Raw genomic sequence first — 22,678 nt, 5'->3', positions numbered from 1 at the left:
AGAAGTCCGAATCTCAAAGTGTGATTCAACACACAACCTTGTTTGAAAAACTATTGGTATAAAACAATTTAAATCACAATTTAAAGGTTATTTTTTTAAGAAAAGAAACTTGCAGGATCACGTCTTTAAAGCTCCTTTTGCTGCAGCCCGCTCGGTTGCCAAAGAACGGCTGGAAAAGAACGGTCTTTGCTTGCTGGAGGAAAAGCAGCAGGGGGAGGACCGAGCGAGTTCTCTGTGGAAGAGCGCAGAGCAGCCACCGAGAAGACCCTCCCCAGGGGAGCCGGTGAAGATGATGGTGCCAAGAGAAGGGCCTGCAGCGAAGAGCTTAAAACCTGGGGAGGCCCCTCTGGAGTAAAGCGGTCTTCCAGTCTTCTCTCAGGCCAGCCTGGAAATGTTAGGAGGAGGGTGAAACGTTGTGTGACCGTGAGCTGGATTCGGCCATGGTTTAATGCCTGCAGTTTGATGCTGCATCCGTCTTTGTGCTCTCCACCCGCTTGGTGCGATTACCGGCAGGTACGAAAATCTGGACTCTCACGGAGGTTTCGAGGGGCTCCCCAGAAACGTGCCATTGTCCCACTGGGGTTTAAGCGAGTCATCATGGATCTGGCAGGAGAGTGTAGAGAGAGGAACCGCCGTTTCATGTGCTACATAGGAAGCCTTCTCTCTTGTGGGAGCCAGCCAGGATCTCGACTCAACTCTCAGATCTGCTGGAAAAGGTCTTGCATATTCACCCTGCCTTCACCCTTGAAAAGTAAAACGCAAGCCTCTGGATCGAATCTGAAAGTATTGCTGAAAAGCTGCAGCACGGATCAAAGGTTCCCTGAGATGCAATGCAGGATATGTCATGTTTATAGGATGCATTAAGAAGGAGGGAGAGGAACAACGTTTTTTCTCAAATATTACTTGTTCTTCCTTCTTCAGTAACTGGAGGTCTTGGATTTCAAGTAACCTGAACCTCCCACTTGAACAAAAATGTATTGCTGGCGGATCTCATTTCTCTGTGCCCAGTGGAGCTCTCTATTAAAATACAAAATTTACTTATGAGGAACATTCCTTCTCCTGATGCTCATGATGTCTATGGAGGGACATCTCTGTCAGAATTGCCGCCAAACTTGCATTGTTCTTGAGTGGCCTGGCAGTCCGCCATAAGAAAAGGTAGCATTAGGCCTATTGATTCCCTACGGATCCTCGGATGATCTCTCGGGAAGGAGGGGAGATCCTGGCAGGGTGTTCCGTGCTGTCGTGACTTCTCCTATTGTTTTCCCCATTGTGAGCGACAAAGCCGCTGTGGGGGCACCTTTTGTGTGGCTTGTCAGTGACGTCTCTGGCACAGAGGCGTTTTGGAAGAGAGGGCAGGCGGTGAACGTAAGGCGGTGCCTTGAACGATGTCTCTCGGAGCCTTGGACAAAAAAAAGATCTGCTCCAAAATGCCAGAGTTCGGCGGAGAACGGGAGGAGGGCTCAACTTCGTGCCAGGCGTGAATCAGACCGTGTGCATCAGCCTTTCAGAGTTTGATCTTCGTTCTGGATGAAATCAGGTGCCCACCCTTGGGTGCTGTCCACCTTGAGAGTTTCCCTTTCAGGCTTGTGGTTCTTAATGTGTACCATCGTCAAGTCTGAGGAGACATCCAAGCGGGCCTGAGCTTGACAGAGAGAGAAGCTTTCCGCTTTCCTTGCTTCTCCTGCCTTTCGGATCGCGAGCCATCCGTCTGCGGATTCCCCCCTGCCTGGTTGGGAACCTCCCGAATTGGCTAGTATGCCAGGAAGAGGGATAAGATAAGCAGTACTTCATCAGAGCCAAGATACCGCATCAACAAACCTTTCCTGGATATTTTGGCTATTTTTCCATTCCAGACCTGGGTGTTCCTTTGGGTGGAGGAGATCGGAGGGAGTTTGTTTGCTTTAAGCTCAGAATTTGAAAAATCTTACCTGTGTTCTCATTAATTCCAGGTGCCTCTGGGGTGCTGGCCAGCCTGTTGACCGCAGGGAAGGCCAGAGAATCTTGCAGGCTCCTCTCCCATCCCATTTAAAATATTTGTGGAGTTGTACCCCGTGCCCTTGGAGAATGGATTCTTTTTACATGGCTGACATCGGGCTAATTAATCATCCAGGCTCCTCCTTGTTAAACCAGGAGGAAATGTTTAGAACTCCAATTTTGCCACAGAATACCCTGTTTCTTCATGGAAAAGCATCTTCATGGCGAAACCAAATTTCCTCCCTGGGATTTCTGCGTGAATCCCTCAAAATCCACGCTCTGTGGCTACCTTGACGTGCATAAACAAGATTCTTTTGGGACATTCAAAGGACTTTAAAATGCCGTTTAAAAATAGCTTTGGAAAATCACATCCCCTGGCAGAATCAAGTCACAAAAGTAAGAATCAGGACAGTGCAGAATCAAAAAATATAGCAAAGTCAAGTAACAAAATTAAGAAGCATCACATCACAGAACTGAGAAGTAGGCATGTTTCACCCTGGAAGGTCTTTTTCAGCCCTTCTGTGGCAGAGGACATTGGCAATAAATGTGCTATAATAACCAAAAGGAAGGTGGCATCCAGTCTAAGAAGTGGAAGTAAAATGGGTTTAAATCCTTTTGGTGACATAATTTCAGGAAAAGGAAGGGGCAATAAGCTGGTAATCTTCAGCAATTTACCTTGTGCTAAAATGTGATTGGGAATGAGGACTGAATGCAATTATCATGCAAAACCTGAAGGTTGTTGCAAATATACTAATTAAAGACATTAACGAACAGAATATTAGAAGCCTAGATGATTAACAGGTGTGTGAATCTGGTGTCTCTCCAGTCTGTCCGAAACCTTCACCAAAGGCCAAATTTGTTATCATCGTGGAAATCTTGACTGCTCTGGGATAAATCAGGGGTAGCTAGATTGCAGGCTGGAGGATGGAAGGAGCTTTTTTAAAAAAATAAGTCAAAGTCAAAAGTCAGATTGCATTTGGGGAAACAAGCAGCTGGTATGGAGGGTGGAGGAGCCTCTGGCGTTTAAAGATCTAATCAACAAAGAAGGTTAAATCATGGAAATTTGAAAGGGTCCCTTGTGTCTCTTCCTCCCCCCCCTTCCAAAATGCAACACCAAGTATATTTGTTTTAATCGGACTCTCCACTCCATGGAGCCAAATCCAAGTTGACCTCAAAGGGGGTTGGGGGTCAAGAAAGCTCCGCACTCTGATATTATTCGACCCGCTGAATCATTTCCTGTTTTCAGCTGTTTTTTGAAGAATTCTCTGCAGCCGGCTGGAAATATGTGCAGATCCCAGCAAACTTGCTGGCCGGGAGGCCCTGGGAAATTTCCTGAGTTTGTTACATTTGTCAGGGAAAGAGGGGCAGCTGTGTGTATCTTTGGCCGTGTGTGTCTGTGTGTTGCACAGGACAGTGCATGAGATGCTAGGGGAGAAAAAAACTCACCGGCTTGGTCATCCAGCTGCTACAGAGAAGCTGAGAGCGGATTGTACAGTCTCAGCGTCAGAAGGCGGCACTCCGTTATTCTGTGTTTCCTAGCTTGTTTATAGCCGATCATTCGAGGTAAAATAAAAGGGGGGAGGAATTCCAGGCAGGAGGAGGATGTACTGGGGGGGGGGGAAGAACCTTGGAAACTGGTTGGGAAGCAACCCTAAGGCATTGGAGGATCGGAATAACCCTGATGATGTTGGAGGTCCATCTGGAGAGGAACCCCGGAGCAGCCCCCTCCCCACATCGCCCATGTAATGCTCAGACTGTGCAACTGTGCAGCTGGCCTTTGGGGGCTGCCCCCTGCCCCCCGGGCGGAGCGTTCCCCGTTCAGGGATCAAGCGATCCCTCTGTGTGCATCAACCCCTCTGACCTCGGCGGGGAGGAGGTGAAAAGGGAGTGCTTGCATCTCCTGGAGAGCGAGGAGACCGAGTCTGAAGTGTTTTCAGATTTCTTTTGCCTACCCCAGAATTTGGGGGTGGGAAAAAAAAGAGGTCAAAAGGGGCAGAGGCATACGCTGGGAAAACTGAGGAACTGGGTATCCAGCTACTGGCGTTTCTGCTTTTTGTAAACATTATAATAAGAGCCTTAGAATTGCTGAGCTAGAAGGGACCCCATGGGGTCATCCAGTCCAGCCCCTGTCCAGCAGGCCCCATTGGGGAGAATCGAACTCCCAACCTCTGGATCCACAGACAGATAACTCAACCACCAAGCTCTCCAGCCCAGAACAATATGTACTTGATCCACTGCATTTTTTATCTCAAGCTACTCTGAACCTCTAAATTGCACCTTCTTAGGTTATATTTCCACACCTGTATATCCACAGAGTGAAACGGTACCCAAGCCAGCTTGGTGGTCAGGAAAGCGTTTATTTCTCGAATGGCCGGGTGTCTTTGCCATTTGGAAAAAGATCAGGTTTTTGTCCTGTGCCTTCATCGAAAAATCCTCAGCCCTTCCCTTTTTGACTTGGACGCCTCCGACGTCAAACCTTGCATATTTTTTTACGCGAGGAATCACATGTTGGAGAGTAGGAGCGAAATTTGAACATGGTCCAGATTTTATCCAGCTCGTGAGTAACACAAATAACACACCATCCTGCTTTCCTGCGCAAGAGAAGACGTTCCTGGGATGCCGGAATCTGCTTTAGATTAGATTACTCTGGGTTGCTTTTTTTTTTAAAAAAAAATTCAGAATCCCTCCCAAATAATATTCAAGACAACTTACCGTTGGTGAAAAGGGTACATGGACATTTACCCCTAATACAGTATCTGTGTCGGAAGCCTTGATCTGCCTCTTAACGAACCATCATGGGTTATAAGAAGGCTTTCAACAGCTGGAACAGACGCTGCTACTCAAACCAACTAGAGGCAAATCTGCTTCTAGATTTTCCCCATGCCTTTCCAGGGGGGGGGGGTCCTCGTCCCTTCTAGCAACAACAGCCACACAACCATGCAGAACTCTGTGGCTAGCCGTGTGCCATCTGCTAATGAAACGAGACTAGGAAGAGACAGTAGCAGTTACATTTCAAGGTGATGTAATAAATAGTTACAGTTACTATTTATGAAACAACTAGTTCACTTTTGAAGGGCGGTTTAAAAAATTTTGAAAATGTTTTGACAGGAATTTTCCAAGTTTTATTCTATTCAGTTAGTAATGCTCAGTGGTAGCAGAATTATACATCTTCCCTTTTGTCTTTTTTTGTAAATATTTTCAGTGCGCAGTATCAGAATTGGCCACTAGGGGGTTCTGGAACGTGTTTCCCTGCAGTTCTCTTTTTAAAAAGAGAAAGAGTAGGCGTGTCCTTTACTTGGAGTGGATGAGGACCAAAAGCAAAAGGAAATGAATATTGCAAGGCAGTGTTGGCACATTTTAACTTTAGGGTCTTATGGCTGGTAACAGGGGCTTTGGAGACACATTTCGACATTCCGAATGGAGGAAACCCATGTAAAAAAGGCTGGGTAATTGCCCAGTTGGCTGTAACTAAATACTTTCTGGGGTCAATGAATATGTAACCAAGTTACATTTCAAAGTGATATAATAAATAGTTACAAAATTGCTTTTTATGTAACAAGTAGAATCATAGAATAATGAAGTTGGAAGGGGCCTCTAAGGCCATCCAGTCCAACCCTCTGCTCAAGGCAGGGATCCTGGTCAAAGCAGTTCTAGGAAAGATGGTTGTCTAAACGTCTCTCAAAGGCCTACAGTGTTGCAGCGCTTATCACATCTTGAAATCATGGGTTCTATTGTCCTTCTGCTCGAACAGTTAAGAAGTTTTTCCGGATGTTCAGCCTAGATCTGGCTTCCTGTCCCTTGAACCCATTGCTGCGTGTCCTGAATTCTGGGATGACGGAGAACCGAATCTGCCCTTCCTCCTTAAGACTAACTTTAAAGTCTTGGAAGAGTGTGATTTTTCTCTCCCCTCAGTCTTCTTTTCTCAAGAGTAAAACATGCCCAGTTCTTTCTGTCTTTCCTGGATGGCCATGCTTTGCCCATTGATGCTCTAGACGGGCAAGGTGGGAGAGAGGAACGCTAATAAACTCATACCAGTTCAGAACCGGTTGTTCACATCATATTTCCAAACTACAACTTCCAGGTAGACTTAAAAAAAATTTCCAAGTTGTGTTCTTGGCCGAGCAGCTTATCTGAATCCAAGTCAAAGCTTCAGTCTACTTTCTGTGGTGTCGCACTTGTCTTCTTTCGAGGCTGTAACGTTCTGCAAGCCATTTGAGCCTTGGATGGGTGATCTGCTTAATGCTAATTGTGATGCATGCAATCTCTCTCTCTCTCTCTCTCTGTCTCTGTCTCTGCCTCTGCCTCTCCCCCCTTCCTTCCACAAATGAAATTATCGCCCTCACGTCATCACTCCGCTCACAGCTCCGGGACAGCAGCCACCGTTTCCTGCCCAGTTTTTCTTTGGCCACTTTTTCCTCTCCGTGGTGTCAAATCTAGAAAAACGTCCCCGGGTGGGGGGGCGTGATGGAGAGAGGAGCAGAAAATTATTTACCTGGGTCTTATCCGGATCTTGATTGGTCTGGAAGCCTGGCAGGGCAAGAGCGACACAGAGATTCCAGTGCCTTCTCTGCTTTTCTCGGAGGACAGTTTTTGCACAACTACCCAGTTGTATTGGTGCCCAGTGTCTCCAGTGGCTCTTCTTTCGCAGGCCGTTGGGGAGCCCACCTTATATGAACATTTTGAGCTTCCTCTTCCTCAGCCAGCCCTATGGAGAGCCTTCCCACCTCTCAAAGGGCCGGGGGGCGGCGGCTGTTTTTGCAGCGGTAGGGTCCTTATCCTTGGTACCTTGGCCTGGTAACTGGTCCCCCCTGCACCCTCTTCCTTTCCCCCTTCGTATTGGAACCACGGATATGGCCCCAAATGGTAATAAGCCATGGTGATCCTCTTTAGGATGAACCATGGCTATCTAGGACGGTTTGCTCATAGGGCTCTTTTGCCTCTTGGCCTTGGGTGCTCTTAAAGGAGAACGGCAGGGTATAAATATTTTAAATAAATAAATGAAATGAGCAAGGATTTGCTTTGCACGGGCAGAGACGTGAGTCCGAGCATCGGCTGTCGCGCCACCCCGCACGCAACCCCGGATACCGCCCTTCCCTTCTGAGACGGTGGCGATTCGCCAACCAGACTTGCCGTCTGTTGCGTTCGCACCAGCACAAAAATTCGACAGGATTTGGGTCTTGGTTATTGAGCGGCCCAGATGTTTTGCTTAGAATGAACGGCGGGCCTTATGGCTTTGTCCCACCCACCCGTCCTTGTCCTATAAATAGGGTATTTTGCTAATCTTGGCTCAGCTCATTCAGGGGGGTCTGAAGGAGGAGGGGAACCAGCAGATCTCATGTTATGCTTTTGTTGTTCCACAAGTGGATTAAATTTCTGCCATCAGAATGGAATCGAACAATGGAGTTTTATCAAAGGCGTTTCCTCTCATTGAGTCTATTTATAATCACACACCCCCATTTGGCCTCGGCGATGGGTGGGCAGCTGCTCTCCAGGGTCCCGTTTCCTTAATGCCTTGCAGCTTATTGTTACACCGGTCGTTTATTTCTCAAAAGCAAATGTCAATATCCTTTTTTTCTCTGTATTTTTTTCTTTTTAAAAAAAACACCACAACACCACAGGATTTGAACGGACAACCCAAGGAGCCCCTGTGCCCACGGCTTTGCCTCCTCAGGAAGGGTCCCAGCGGCTACGGGTTCAACCTACACAGCGAGAAATCCAGGCCCGGACAGTTCATCCGGTCGGTCGACCCCGATTCGCCCGCGTTCAAGGCAGGGCTGCGGCCACAGGATAAGCTGGTTGAGGTAAGGGGGGCACGGCGGTGGTGGTGGTGGCAGATTTGTGGTTGACCTCACAGAGGTCACCGCCACCTGGGTGCTTTTCCGTAGTTCTTTTGCACTGGGATTGATCACGGCTTTTCTTGTGGAGTTTCCACACAACATGGGTAAATAGCTGCAATTCCCGGGTTCGTGACATCGTTTCCTCGGAAACCTGCTTGTGCATCATTGAGAAAGAGGAAAATGCTCCTCCAAAAGAGTTTTGATTTCCGCAATTTGTTGTGTGTGCGGATTCATTTCGCCTACACTTAACTTACAAAAGCCAGAATCCTGTTGGAGGAATCACACGTGGCAGAGGTATTTGCGCACAGGCCTCTTCCTCATGAATGGAGTGCCTGTCCTGCAATAGGTTGCGTGACCAATTTCGCAAACCGTTGTGCGTTGGGTTGCACAACAGACTCACTACAAAAGCACAAAATTCTGGCTGAGATTTGGGTGGGATTCCTATGGATTAAGTGAGAAATAGAATCTAGCTTCTCTGTTTGTTGACAGCCAACATGTATGGGCGATTCGGAGGGCTCCTGTCCTTTTGGTTGAAAGCTTCCTGTCTGAAGATTGAGCCCATTTTACTTAGCACAGGAGAGCGGGGGACTTAACATTCTACAAACGACCAGTCTGGCGATTCGTGCCAGTTTGTTTATTGGCCGAACAGACACTTCCTGGCCTCGTCTCCTCCAGCGGACACCCACTTGGAGGCAGTGCCCTGGCTTCCCTGCCCTGCCTCCTCTGGGCACTGCCTCTAAGAGGGCATCTGCTGGAGGAGGCAGGGCTGGGAAGCACCGAGCACCCATTTGGTCACTAAATGAACCAGCACATACCGCCAAACCAGCATCAGAAAATGCAGAGGGAGGCCTCGGTAAGGTGGCCTAGAACATCAGCTGCCGTCCACCAAAATACTCGTGCTTTAGAATGCTGGTCTGTTTGGCTGTCCTGTTCTTCCCTCTGCCTTTGACGTGGCTCGGTGGGGTGCAGCTCAGCCTTCCCACTTCTGGATATTGTTGTTGCTCATGGTTTGCCGAAAGCGTGCGGACAGTTGAAGCTAGCTTCTGAAAGCAGGATTTTATCGCTTCCAAATTAGTCTGGTGGTGGGGCTTGGACGAACAGAGGGCGGGAATCTCCCAGCACCACGGTGGAGGAGAGAGAAACGGCAGAACAGCTGCTAAACCATGGAGGTGCTGCCATTACCTCTAGCTGCCCTCCCCGCCGTGACACCTGCTGTGCGGTGACACCATCCCAGAAGTTGTTTCTGCCCGCTCGCTTTCTCTGGGCACCTGAATCTTTAATGCCTGCAGTGCAGCCGTGGCTGTGTGTGAGGGTCTCTCTCTCTGTGTGTGTGTGTGTGTGAGAGAGAGAGAGATGGGTCTATAGGAGTTGGGGATGGGCAGCGGTTGAAGAACAATTTCTCCTTCACCTCTTAATATGTCACCGATAGGCCTTTCATTATTAATTGAGCACCCCCAGGGCACATTTCCCGACACACACAAAGATAGGAAGGAGGTGGCTGGTGGAACTGAGAAACTTGATCCAGGATCCTGGCTCTTTGGGGCAGATATAAATGTTTGATAGCATTCCGTGGCTCTCCTCCGTTCAGAGGAGCTCGGCCAGGACAGGTTGCAGAAAAAGCAACCGTTTGGTTCTGTGTTTTCCCTGCCTCGGTTTCCTCTTTTCTGGCCTTCGGGGCCGTGGCCTTCAGCCTTCTTGCCTCAGGAGGGAAGGAGCCAGGCCTGGGAGCGTCTTCAGAGCAGCAGAAGGACCCAGAAGGTCTGGCTTTGCTCCAGCGCTCCTTCCCTTCTCTCTGACTGCTCTGGGTTTTCCGTTGCATTTCAATCAAGAAAGTACAGGGGCCAAATTCAGAACAAGCCAAGATCTGAAACTGTGATCCGATGTTGGTTTACAATCCTAGCTTGTTTGCAGTCTAGCTCATGACGCCTGTTCTTCACTGGGCTGGGAATCTGTGGTCACTTTTTTCTCCTGAATAAATCTGCTCAGGTTAAACCTGCTTGTTTAAAGACAGAACTGATTTAATGTGTAGCTTGACCCCTTAAGGGCTCCTATTTTTCCTCCCAGACCAACAATTTGGAGTGTGAGGAAGGGAGGGAGAGAGAGAGAGATGGACAGACAGACAGACAGACAGACAGACAGACAGACAGACAGACAGTGGGCAACACACTGGACAGATTGATTGCTTTCTATTGTCAGGTGAGAATCAGCGCCTGAACACAAAGGAGAGGCTCGCTTTCTCTTCATTCTTCCCTCCAAGAAAAGGCCACGGATTGTTTCCCAAAGTGTTCAGTTTCGTCCAGTAAATTCTCCCTTTGTCCTCATTTAAAAGAGCCTGGCCACCAGCCTGGCAGCGCCGTTCCCTGGCGTCTGTTGGTGCCTTTGTTCGGAGAGAAGGCACGTTTTAGCCCTTGCTAGATCTCTCTCTCTAAATATGTGTCCGTGTAAGGTCTGTTTCTTCACACGCTGGCTATTCGGAGTTGTGGGTTTTCGGATACAAAAGCTGGCGCTTGGGGTGGGCCCTGTTCCTGCTCCTGAGGTTGTAAACTCTTTCCAGCGGGGAGGGAATCTCAGCCACGTCCACGGTGGCCGCGCGTGGTATGAGGACCGGCCTGTTAAGGTTTTATCTCCCTTTTCCGAGGCCCTATGCATGCTACGAACCCACCTTTTTCATGCCTGTTTCACGGACATGACTCCCCACCTCAAGAATTCTGGGCGATATAGTTTGAGAACTTTTCTTCTACAAGGAACCGTTGGGTGGAAGAATCCTGGGAGTTGTAGTTCGATGGAGCGCCTCCCCTAAAAACTACACTTCTCTTGGGGAAAAAATAAATGTCAAACTAGTTTAAGTGGGATATTGTGAAGGCTTCCAGCTATGTATTTTAGGAACGGGCAAATTGGGACTTCTGCACCCCATGTGTGACCCCCCAGGGGCATTTTGGGGGGTTTACTTAGTTTCACACAGCCTGCGGTTGTCTTTCCTGCAGGTCAATGGGATCAACGTGGAAGGCATGAAGCATGCTGAGGTGGTGTCGCACATCAAGTCCAAGGAGAATGAAGCCAAGCTGCTGGTCGTTGACCCCGAAACAGAGGAACACTTCAAGAAACTTGGCGTAACTCCTACGGAGGAGCATGCCAGAGGTAAGGCTTTCTCCACAGAGCGAGCTTTGGGGTACGAAAGGATCCGTGTGGATTCCTCTGTACATCCTTGGGAACTGTGCAGTGGTCTCCTCCATCTTGACCCTCCCCAGATATGTTGGGATTATATCCCATCTACCATGCATATAAAGACTTAAACCTCCCCCCCCCTATTTTAAGTAGCTTGGTGTCCTATTCAGAGGAACAAAGGTTATGCACCCGGAAGACATAGGTGGCTTCGTTTTTATTTTCGCAGCTAGAAGAAAAAGGAATTGGACTTACCTGCTGTCTAGTTTGTTTATTTAGTACATTTCTGCCACACCTTGCTGCTTAAAACACTCAAGGAGGAATGTGCTGGCTCCGATCCAACGGCTAGTCCCTGCCAGAGAAGAACCATGCAATCAATCACGGGATGATAAGTCAACACTTAATATAAAATCTCATAGATTCATCCAGTCTATTCCAGCTGGCTGTAGCTGTGGGGCAGAAACTGCAATTTTGATACCGCAACCATTTGGATTTAGGGCTGGGGGATAGGGAGCAGTCCAGGGTCACGCAGTGATTTTGAAATTGGAGTGAAGGTTTAAACTTGAAGTGCCTTCTGTTCTCACCCAATTGAGATGGTTCTGTATTCTTTTGTCATATTCGGAAGCTTGTGTTTTGAACTCAGGTCTGGAGGCGATAGCCTGTTGTGGGTTCCAATGGCAAGAGACCTTTGGAATATCCATCGATGGAGCACAAAATGATGTGAGAAACACCCAGGTTGCTGCTGAAGCTTTTGTGCAGTGACTCCTCACCCTTTCTAACATGTAGTTTGCACATTATGCTCTTTGTCCTGCGGCCATCCTCATTCATGTTTATTCCTCTTAGCCTTCCTGTCGCCAACCCCCTTTTGCCAGGTAAACTGTGTTTACTTTCCCACAACCAATCACGAAGCAGGCACACTAAACGTAAGATACAGAGGTGAGGAAAATCACATGGTTTCGCTATTTGCATGACCACCCCTTCCAAAACGACACACTAAGCTTGTTGTTTCGTTTGACTCTGAGAAACACGTCCCTGCCTTGCTTCTCTTTCCCTTGCACTGCCAGACAGGAATGTTATCCTGAGCATGGACAGAGTGTATTTCCTTCCTGCTGGGAAACAGTAGCTGGCTTTGATGCAGTTAAAGATTAGGAAGGGTTCTGGCAAATTTGGGTCCCTGGGGTTTGGTAGTCACACTGGTTTCAGATCCGAGTGTAGGCTTGCAATTTATAAAAGAGCAACAACTAGCTGATTTGATGAAGCCTAAGACCCCCGATCCTCGACAGTATAAACTGGCAGGGGGTTATTCTCTGCGCTCCCACCAGGCTGCTGGCAATGCAGCTTTGCAGCGGTACTGCTGGCGAGCCAAGGAGAGGGGGCTGCATGTATGGAGGGCCTCCTTCCTCGGTTGCCTTGAATGGGGAGCTCTGTGTTTTTAAAACACAGCTGTTTCTTATCTCAGCTGCCTTGTGTTCGGCCTCCAAGCGCTGGCTGGCTCGTCTCTCGCTGGCGTTCGGCGAGAGAAAGAATCCAGAAGCAGGACTTGGAACGGGTTTTACGGATCTTGGGGGTAGGAGCCCGCCTATCGGATGCTGAGTGCAGGAACCTGACACGGCCCAGATACTTTGGGATTTTGGCATGGCAGATAATAACCTCCCCTGTTCTCCTCTTGAGGAGGAGCCAGCTGGCCCAACGCAAGCACTGACTGCTTTCGAAATGCACTGCAGCGTTGAAGTGCGCTTCCTTGTGTCGCCTTTTGTGGATTCGTTTGGCGGCAGAAGAACCAGCCGGAGCATCTGCTGAGCGGCTGGCAAAACGGGGGTTTGGCGACAGGAAGGCGAAGAGGAATCAACATGAACAGCGTGCGCATCCACATGTTCTCAGTAGGGTGGCTTCTGGCTGAGGCAGCACGGCGTGTTGATGATTATTCGTGACCTGGTTCCAGCACTTGTTATTTGAACAGGATTACGAAATAAGGAGCTTTAGGGCTAGGAGAGCCACCATGTTGTGGTAGAAAGGCTGTTGAGTTGACAGCCAAGAGACACGGGTTCAAGTCTGTGCCTGCCTACGAAACACAAAGGGGGACCCTGCCCGGTTTGCTATCACACCTTCCTGTGCTCGCTGCTCCTTTGTTTAGTGTGGGTGTGTTTGTGTTTTAGCTTTTTCGTGGGTGTGGAAAGGAAAGCAGCGAGGTGTTGGTCCATCTTGAGTCCCTTAAAAACAAAGGTGTGCGATCCGTGGCCTTTCCAGATGATGTGTGTGTGTGGGGGAGCACAGCTCCAATCCTCTCTGGCCATTTCGGCTGGGGCTGATGGAACCTGAGCCCCACATCTTCTGGAGGGTCACCAGCCGCTCACTCCTACTCTTGGCCCAGCACAAAGTTGGGAACAAAGAACTGCTCTCCTGGCTTAAAAGGAAGGAGTACGTTGAACGTTGGCGGACATCCAGAGTTGAATGGCTTTCTGTCTGGGCCGATCGATGGACGGATGGATTGCAGGCTGCCTTTCCCACATAAAGTCAGTGCAAGCACAACACTCAAGCGACGGCCAAAATCTTGTTGCGTCGTTGGGCCAATGGAAAGACAGTAGCATAACTTGCAGTGGCGTTTGCCTCTAATTAATGAGTCCCCGCTTAGATTCCTGGTCAGCAGGAAGCCACCTGGCTGGGGTGCAATGAGGAGTCCCAGCGGAGATTCATGAACAAGTGGCAATTTGCCACTGTGAGTTATGCCATCGCCTTTTTGATGGCATCACTACGCAGCAGGGTTTTGGCTAATATAATACACCTGCAGACCCGCCAGTGAAGCCGGTGTTTATCTCCTCGGGAGTAATCAGAAAAAGAAACAGAATGGATGTTTCGTACTATGCCTCTCCACCCATAAACAACTGTAAAACCCACGATGAGTAACATTAGATGAGTAACATTTTCTGGGTATTATCGGTTGTTTCTGTCAAACCTTACCTTACCCCACAGGTGTCTTCTCTCTGCTTTGCCTGCAGGTGGAGTTCCCCAGCCCATGACCAACGGGTCAGCACAAACGCAGGTAAGTGACAGATGAGTCCCCATCCCCTTCTCTAAAGGGATAGCAGAAGTTTGCACTCAAACTTCACTTTGAGGCGAGTCTTTAAGGCAGTGGGGTGCCCCACTTTGGGCCCTCACAGGTTCTTGGACTGCCTTCGCCCTCGACTGCGCTGGCCAGGATTTCTGGGAGTTGTAGTCCAAGAACCTCGGGGTGTGTGTGCGTGCAAGATTAGGAGCCACTGCTTTAAGACATCACAGTTCAGAATAATCAAGGGGATTCCTGATATCTGGAGATCTGGCTTCATCCACCTCTCTCTCTCTCTCTCTGTGTGTGTGTGTGTGTGTGTGTGTGTGTGTGACTTTATCAAGAAACAGCAGCCCGTCACTTTTAGGTCTATCTTTGCCGGCTTGAGGGCTCCAAAATGAAATGATTGGCCCATCGATCCAGGTCAGAGAGCAAAGAGTGATAAGGATGGTGAAAAAAATGGGTCCAATGATTTGGGCTTTCTTAAATGAATTAAAGGCTCTTCTCTTTTGGCTCCCGTCCTCTTCTCTCTTGAGCCGGTGTGGGAATGAGTGTCTTTCAACTGGCAAGGGGGGGAAGAGGGGAAGGGAAGGGGGCCTGTTCCATGTTCGTCCTCTCTCTGGCCAGGGCGATCTCCCGCTTCCAGTCTTTTCTCAGGCACCACTGCTAGGTTTGCCCTCCCGCCCCTCGGATGCTGCTCTCCAGAGACCCCCCCACCTGTTGTTTCCCTTGCCCCTCCTGGCCACCCTGAGCCCCCACCCCAGATAATCAACGTATCCCCTGTTTCCATCCCTCACAGCTGAATGGAGGATCCCTGTCTTCATCCCACAGCGATTGCCAAAGTTCCGAGAGAGAGTCAGAGGTAAAATTAAAAATTAAAAAATAAAATAAAATCTAAAATCACTGTTTTTAATTGCACTGTCAGAAAGACCGTTGTGGCTGCATACCTGCAGACACACCAACTCTCCTCTGTTTCTCCTTGTCGTCCTCCTTCCAGGTTTTGGCTCATCTCCCTCCCTTCTCGGTGTTTCAAAAACCTTATCCCCCCCCTTTCTTTTTTACTTCTTCTCTTACCAGCCTGGCTTTACCTGCCGTCCTTCTAGACTGGAGCACTCTGCCCATGTTTGCTTTCCATCCTTCCATCTCTCTCCTCCTAGGTAAAACCTGGAGGTATTTCTTTCTGTGGTTGAGCGCTGCCTAGACGTTTACCTTCAGCACTGCTTTCCTAAGCTGCTAGTCCCTTGTGTGTAAGGTTTCCCGAAATCTACCCCTTTCTGTTTCCCCTTCCCTGTTCTTCTCCTCTTTCGAGCACGCTCTGCTGCATCTTTCCATGCTGTCTTTTATGCTCTACCTGTGGTGCAGCCCCCTTCCTTTCTTGGTTCCTGCAAAGTGTGGAACATCCACCTTGTTCCCATCGATAGGTGGCTGGAGTCAAGCATTCTTTCTGCATTTAAACATCTAGAATCCTTTCAGAGGAAACAGGCTATAGACCAAGACCTGCTGCTGGGAATAAGAGCATGCAAAGCTGCCATATTTCCCCCCCAGCAGAAATGCAGGCAAATAACCAGGACACCCCCTTCGAAAGTCCTGCAATTAAAAGAAGAATCAATTGCATTCTGATGCGAAGGGAAAGACTTAGATGGTGTGCCACTTATTAGATCCTCCTCCAGATTTTCCTCGAAGGGGTTTAAAAACATGCAGGCTCACAAAGAAATCAGGTCTGGATTCCCAAAGACTGGTTCACGCTTTAGCAAAAATGGTTTGCCAGACGGTGCATTCTTTCCACACTGGGGTGGGAGGGAGAAGTGGGAGAGAATTGCTTTGCAGGTTTTATTTCCATTTTGCTGGCAGCTGTGGGTAGCCCGTTTTATTGCAAGCAGAGGTTGGCTTCTGCCGGTGGTCTGCCTTCCTTTTCTAGGCCAGTCCTCAACCTTGCTAGAAGGTTGCGCGATGTTTTAAGGGGAGAAGGATCTTCTGAAGTTAATGGGACCCAAACCATTCTGGGTCCACAGCTTTTTGGTGCCAGGTCCTGTTCTTCGAGAACTTCTCCTCCAAGATCCCCCATGTTGCTTCTCAGGTTAGCAGCCGGAAGGCCAGATTTGGCCCCAAGGCTGCCCGTTGCTGACACGGGTCACAGAACTGGAACGGCTCAGCCTTGTAGTGCAGGAACATCTCTGCATCAGGTCCCAGAAGTTTGTTGGGCTTAGGAAACAAAATTATTTTTGGGAGAGAATATCTACACGTGTTGGACTTGCCAAGGGCTGTTGGCTTTATTTGGCCTTTTCCTTTGTGCATACGGCTTGGTTCACTTACGCAGGTGGTTTGTGTCCCACGTTCGCATCCTGCTGGTCCATCGTTCTCCATATACCTCTTTCCAGAAGGCCTCTCAGGGCTGTGCTCTTTGCATTTGGAAGCCCTGAGCCCTTCTTTTAGTGGACGGCAATGGGTGTGGGAGCCATATGGGGTGTCAGGAGCCCCTTGGAACCGAGAGCTTCCCCTGGGTCTGCAGCTTCTGGGGGATATGTCCCTCCCACAACCAGCCTTCTCCATCAGCTGCTCCTGAAAAGTATCTGAGGAGTTTGTAAACCAGTGTGTTAAGCCACCCTGACTTTCTATGAGAAACGCTAGCCTACCTGGAGGTCGAAAGCTGGCTTAAACTGAACCCCATCCCTGATCCACTAAGCGTAGCATCCCCCAGCTTGGCTTCCTTTCGCTCTCTGGCCCCTTGGCTGAATCAGGGCCTTACCTGGTTTTGCTAAAAGCGCAAGGTGCTGGAAACAAACCTCAGCTCCCTCTGGACCAGAGAGATTCTGGTGGTAGAAGGTGGCCTTCCAGATGACTTTGTTTTTTGGAGGGTGTGTGTGTGTTTCCAGATCAGAGGGCTTGTCCCATTTCAGCCAAGGAAGACAAAGCCTACATGTCACAATCCCACCCTTCGGGGGGGGGGCTCTTTTAGCTGTCTTGAGAGCCATGCTGCTGGACCTCACTAGTTTTCTTCCTTGGTTTAATGAGTAAGGGTGGAGGCCTCTTGACCCATCCAGGAAGGTCAAATTCAGCCTTTGTGTGTATTTAGAGAAGGTTCTCATGATGCATGAACAAACCGGCAGGTCCTGTCCTTTATCCCTGGCGTAGACGCTCCTTGTACGTTGGCTTGCCGAAAGAACCGCAAAACATCCTTGATTTGAAGTCAAGTCATCTACTTTGCGGTTGGTCTGAAGACGTTCGGAAGGGCAGGACTCCCTTGTTACTCTCCCTCAAAGAATAGAGGCTGTGCTTTGCCCGTGGAGGAAACAAAACCTGCCAGGGAACAGCGTGTATCCCAAGAGGAGCGGGTTAACTCTTTTTCGGCAACGCGCTCTCCAGCCTTATTCACAGGTGTCCGTAAAGCCTTTGTCCCGCTTCCCAAACCTGCAGGGCGAGTTTGGAAACAGGCAATAGCGGAATGAATGGAAACCGCCGTGCGTACGTCAGCCAGGATGGGCTCAGTTTGCTCTGCCTAATTCTTGCGTTCCTCCCTTGCTCTTAGGTGAGAGAGCCCCCCAAAAAGGACCCCTTTGAAGAAAGCGGCTTAAACTTGAGCCCGACCGCAGCCGAAGCCAAAGAGAAAGTGCGGGCCAAGAGGGTGAACAAAAGGGCCCCCCAGATGGACTGGAACAAGAAACGGGAGATTTTCAGCAACTTCTGAGCTGCCCCCCCCTCCATCGCGCTCTTCGTGCCCAGCTGTTCCTGCGAGAGAAGACATTTGCTGTGTACATGAATCATGCCCTGCTTCTCGGTGGGCGCTGCTCCAAGATGCGCCACGCTCGGCTGTGTTTCCACCCATAGGTTTGCGTTGCTTCGTCACAAGGCAGGTTTGTCAAGCGATCCCAAAGAGAGAGAGAGAAAGGCTGAATTTGCAGGGCCCAGGGAGCAGGGCCGCTGAAGTCCCCAGCAGGAAAACCGAGAGAATGACCTGCATTTGCATTTACTTCTGGATCACTTAACATGCAATATTTAGAATATATTATTTATAGCACCATTTTTATATAATTGTTGGTGTTTCTTCGCCTCTCCTTTTTTTTTCCTCTCTCTTTCTGGCATTTTAAGTATTTCTGTGTTGCTCACAGAGCGCATTTCCTTTCTACTTCACTGGATATGCTATGGTTTATACCACTACGGGCTACAGTGTTAACCTCCTTGTAAAATGTGCTGGCTGTCCGTTCCATTGATTCCTAGGTTTTCTCTGTGGTTTAAAATTTGGAATTAATTTCCTTTTTTTTTTTAAAAGAGAGGAAAAAGTGATATCATCTGTTTGCAGTTAGTGCTTGAGACACCCTCCTGTTCAGCTGAGTGGACGAGAAGTTCTTTTCTTTGGAAAATTCTTGTTTCCATGTTGCGTCCCTTGCCAAGTCTCCTCCGCCCCTAAAGAAAAATTTGGCTTGCTGAAACTTAGCTCTTAGCTTTAAAAAAAAGGTTGCAAAAAAATCCTGCAACGAGGGGGGCGGGTGAGAGGCTGCAGAAGTGCGACACTCTTGTCAGCGGTCTGGAGATGGGAGGAAGGGAGGGGCCTTCGCTGGATCTTGACATTTCTGAGGAAATAATTCTGGCTGCAACAGGAAACTGGAAATGTGTTTTACTGAGGCTCCGAAGAAGCAAAGGGGAAAAAAAAAAGATTTTATCCCTGGGGCGAAAGCAGTCCTAGGAAGGGTTCGTGCTGGCAGACCGAGGGAGATCTTTTTCTGCGCAAGCAGAAAACAAGAATGTTTTGCAAAAATAGAGAGAAGAAGCTGCACTCCAGTTCTGAGCGAATGTGTATCATCTCAAATAGTGTTGCTGTTTTTTTTTAATTGATGTTTATTGAGCATTCTTGCCCTGTTCCCCCCCCCACACACACACACCGTAGGTTTGCTTTCCACCAGCATTTTGACGGTGCTAATCTTTTGCCCTCATCTATGTAACTAACCCGTGTTCCTTCAGCTAGCAGATTGGCGTGTAGATGTTGTGCTCCACGCCAAGCAAGGTAATCTGTGCATGGTAGCCTTTATGGGTCAGGCGATCTCCAGGCAAGAGACCCACACCAGCCTGTTTCTTAAAGCCAAAGTCAACGCTGTCATTTTATCCAGGCCATGAGAAGTCTAGCTTAACATGTCCTTATTCTTTTTTTGGGGAGGAGCTAAAGGATAAAAGGCATTTGTGGGTCTTCATGAAGATTTGTAGTGTTGGTCTGGTCCTATCCGTGCTGGGCCTGCGACATTTTCCCCGTGGAAGCTGGTGACTATGGTTTCACCAGGGTGGTGGCGGCGGCTGTGGGTGGCCGGGGGAAGGCTGAACCCGCTCAGGGTTTAGTCTGAAGTTTGCGAGCTCCGTCCCAGAGGATCAGCCCCTCTTCCTGACTTCAGCACCTTGGAGAGCTCCCAGAAAGCTCAGAGGTAGACCTGCCTTGGATTGACTCCCCTCCCCTCTCCCGGGTTCAAGCCTCGAGGGAGAAAGGCTTGGGTTTAGAAAGGTAAAAGAAGTCTGAGGAGGAAAGCATCTTAAGGGGGTAAATCTGGCTACCCGTAATGGCACAGGCGAGTGTATGAGTGGGATTTAGGGCACAATGGTGGTGCTGTGGGCTAAACCGCAGAAGCCTTTGTGTGCTGCAGGGTCAGAAGACCAAGCAGTCATAAGATCGAATCCACGCGACGGAGTGAGCTCCCGTCGCTTGTCCCAGCTCCCACCAACCTAGCGGTTCGAAAGCATGCAAATGCAAGTAGATAAATAGGGACCACCTCGGTGGGAAGGTAACAGCATTCTGTGTCTAAGTCGCACTGGCCATGTGACCACGGAAGATTGTCTTCGGACAAAACGCTGGCTCTACGGCTTGGAAACGGGGATGAGCACCGCCCCCTAGAGTCGGACAGGACTGGACAAAAATTGTCAAGGGGAACCTTTACCTTTGTCTGCCCCGTTAGGAAGGGACCGGGCACCCCATACGTGGGGTTTTTCCTTGTGTTGATTCATGGGAGGGAGTGTTGTATTTGTATTTCCTGCTGCCGGCATCTAAAAACTGGCCAGGAAAAAGCACAGCAAAGCTGGGTTTCTGTTCTCTTTGTAGGGCATGCAGGCCAAAAATGTAAATGGATAACGAACAGGGTGGAAGGAAGGCAAAACTTTTTTGAAAAATCTCTGGGGGTACTTTGCTTGTTTAAGTGGGGCCTAACCCCACAGGCTCCTCTCTACGAAGATGAGATTCATGCTCAAAACTACCACAGCAGTATCTTTGAACTTGTCATCAGTGGTTTAGACCTGTGGGCTGGAAAGGCGGGGAATCACAATTTATCATCAAATATCCATTCTGGTGACAATTCGTCAGTATTGGCGGTCACACTGGCCATGTGTGGACAACAGCTCCTAGGTTTTCAAATATGAAGAAAGCACACGTTGTTTGGCAGATGATTTGGGTGCTTGGCGAATAGCTTTGCAAGCGAATTTTCTTTTTTAAAAAAGTTGTAACTCTCCTTTCCGCTACAAAAAAGGATGTCTTTAAAAGGGTGTTTCATAAGATGCAACTCCCCACCCCGTAAAAACAACAGCAGATTATGTCAACCAAGGTTTGCCCCCCTCTCGGCGGAGGCCCCCCACATACAATGTATGTATCAGTATTTAAAGAGAAGAGAAAGCTTTGTTTTCCTGCACTGCTACATGATGGAACAATTGCTCTTTCATCCCAATAGACTCTGGGGCTTTGTGTATATTTTGTAAATGACGGATCTGGAACAAGGTGCCTTAGATTTATTTGCTTCTGCTTTGGGGAAGATGACCGTGATGTTGTGAAAGAAGTCGGGCGATGGTACCATTCTGTGCAGGCCGCTCCTTTTCCGAGGAAGATCTAATTTATTCGACAGGCGCCCCAAAAAAGGTTTGGAAGAAAGGTGGGACGGGAGGATTCGGGCGCAAGGCTGCCTGCCTTGTGGGTCTAGCCTAGGGTTAAGAAATGCATCGAAATTCTGGAGGGGAATTATTCGAGTGGGATTCTAGGTATTAGTGGACAATTCATAGTATCCAGATGAAATAATAAAGCAGAGATAAAGCTTGGAAATCATTCCTCAAAAAGTTAATGGGTTACCCTAACTCATTGGCTTTTCAGAGCGCTGAATTTAAAATTTGTGATTGTAATGGTTAAGTTGCAAAAACGAGAGAGCCATTTTAATTTTTCTTGTTCTGTCAGTGCCTGGCTGTGATTTCGAGCCATTCTGGGCGACATTTAGAAGTCCCCTCCGGTATGGGTCTTTGCTCGTTGCCCTGAACCTCTATGAGCATCAGGCCTTTACTGCAACAACCCAAGTTATCATGAAATCAGGCAACAGCATTTAAAAGGCAAATACGTTTAAGTTTCAGAATCAGGAAAGGAGTGTCATTTCCACCCCCTTCATTTTTGCAAAAAACCCCAAAATCATATACTGTACCTGTGGGCCCCGATCCAGCCGGCAAAGGTGCTCAGCAAGCCCAAATTCCAAAAAGCAGGTTGGGGAACTCCATGTTGGTAAGGGTGGTGGGGGAAAGATGCTTTTAAGAAGGGCTGCCTAAGCATCATGGCCCAGATATATGCCGGGCTCCTGTCTAAATCTCTTTTGTTGGGCCAGAAAAAACAACTGATTCTAGGAGGCCAGGAATGTCGGTGGAAGGAAATGTGGTTTGGAAAGAACACTTTGCCAGTGTGTTGTTTTTTCTTTTTCTTTTTTAAACTTTTCTTTAGAAAGGTATTTTATTTGGTGAGGTTGGCCATCTCCGAAGACCAGGGTTCTACTGTTTGGGATGCTGGCGTCTGTTCCAGCTTTGCATGCCAGATAGTTGGTACTGTATGTTGTTGTTTTTTAATTTAGAGCTTCTTCCCCAACAGAACTGCTTTGTTGCTCAGTGCTCAGGGGGCCTGTGTATCAAAAACAGGGTTTTAAAAAAATGTATTGGTCCCCATGGAAAGCATGGCTGTAAATCTCCTGTTACACATAAGGTTGATGACCCGTATGAAAATGATGCTCTGCTTTCTCCAGAAATGTTTCTGAAGTCAGGATGGCCAAACCAGGTAAGGGATGAGATGAAACCGCAAGTTCCTGGCTAATAATAATCGTGGAAAGGTCTTATGCAAACATGTCGTGGCAAAAATCGGACGCCCCCTGCTCTCCTCCTAAGGTTGCCTGTTTCTCCCGTGGACGGACACCAGGCGGTTTAAAAGCACACCGGGCTCTCTTTTATTCCTCTGACATGCTGTCAGCTCTGCACTTACTCAGTTTATGCACATTTTAGCAATCCAATAGAATGCTATAAGAGATGTTAATTGCATTGTGTAAAAAAAAAGGTGTATACTAAAATGTCAATAATAAAACTGGTTTCCCATGTACAGAGTGCCTGGTCATGTTGATGTCCCATTTAATTGCATCTGTTTTTATTCCATTAAGAATTTGTAAACCAGCTCGAGCATTATTATTTTAGTGGAAGAGTTGGGTAGAAATGTAGTAAGTGATCAATAATAGCACGGCAAGGTAGCTCCACATTTCGAACACCACAGAATCCTAGACTAATGGTGCCGGAAGGGGCGTCTAAAGCCATCAAGTCCTGCTCAAGGCAGGAATCCAAATCAAGGCAGATCTGACAGACGGTGCTCCAGTTTTTTCTTGAAGGCCTCCAACGCTGGAGCCCTCAC

The 22,678-nt window shown here is 48.5% G+C and overlaps 1 protein-coding gene across 3 annotated transcripts in view; it reads left to right on the top strand.

Moving 5' to 3' along the window:
* NHERF2 (NHERF family PDZ scaffold protein 2) overlaps positions 1-22,375 on the top strand; it is a 46,305-nt gene extending 23,930 nt beyond the window's left edge. For 2 of the 3 annotated variants that reach the window (XM_072982837.2, XM_020804806.3), the window contains exons 3-7: positions 7,593-7,775; positions 10,796-10,949; positions 13,970-14,013; positions 14,816-14,878; positions 17,543-22,375. In XM_072982837.2, coding sequence (XP_072838938.2) covers positions 7,593-7,775; positions 10,796-10,949; positions 13,970-14,013; positions 14,816-14,878; positions 17,543-17,701 — 603 coding nt within the window. In that variant the 3' untranslated portion in view covers positions 17,702-22,375. The remainder of the gene's footprint in view (positions 1-7,592; positions 7,776-10,795; positions 10,950-13,969; positions 14,014-14,815; positions 14,879-17,542) is intronic. The other variant, XM_072982838.2, reaches the window with a different exon arrangement.
* Positions 22,376-22,678: the final 303 nt, after the last annotated feature.

This window comes from Pogona vitticeps, chromosome 13 (genome assembly GCF_051106095.1).
Source record: "Pogona vitticeps strain Pit_001003342236 chromosome 13, PviZW2.1, whole genome shotgun sequence".
Lineage (NCBI taxonomy): Eukaryota > Metazoa > Chordata > Lepidosauria > Squamata > Agamidae > Pogona > Pogona vitticeps.
This window is presented reverse-complemented; position numbering and strand designations above follow the sequence as displayed.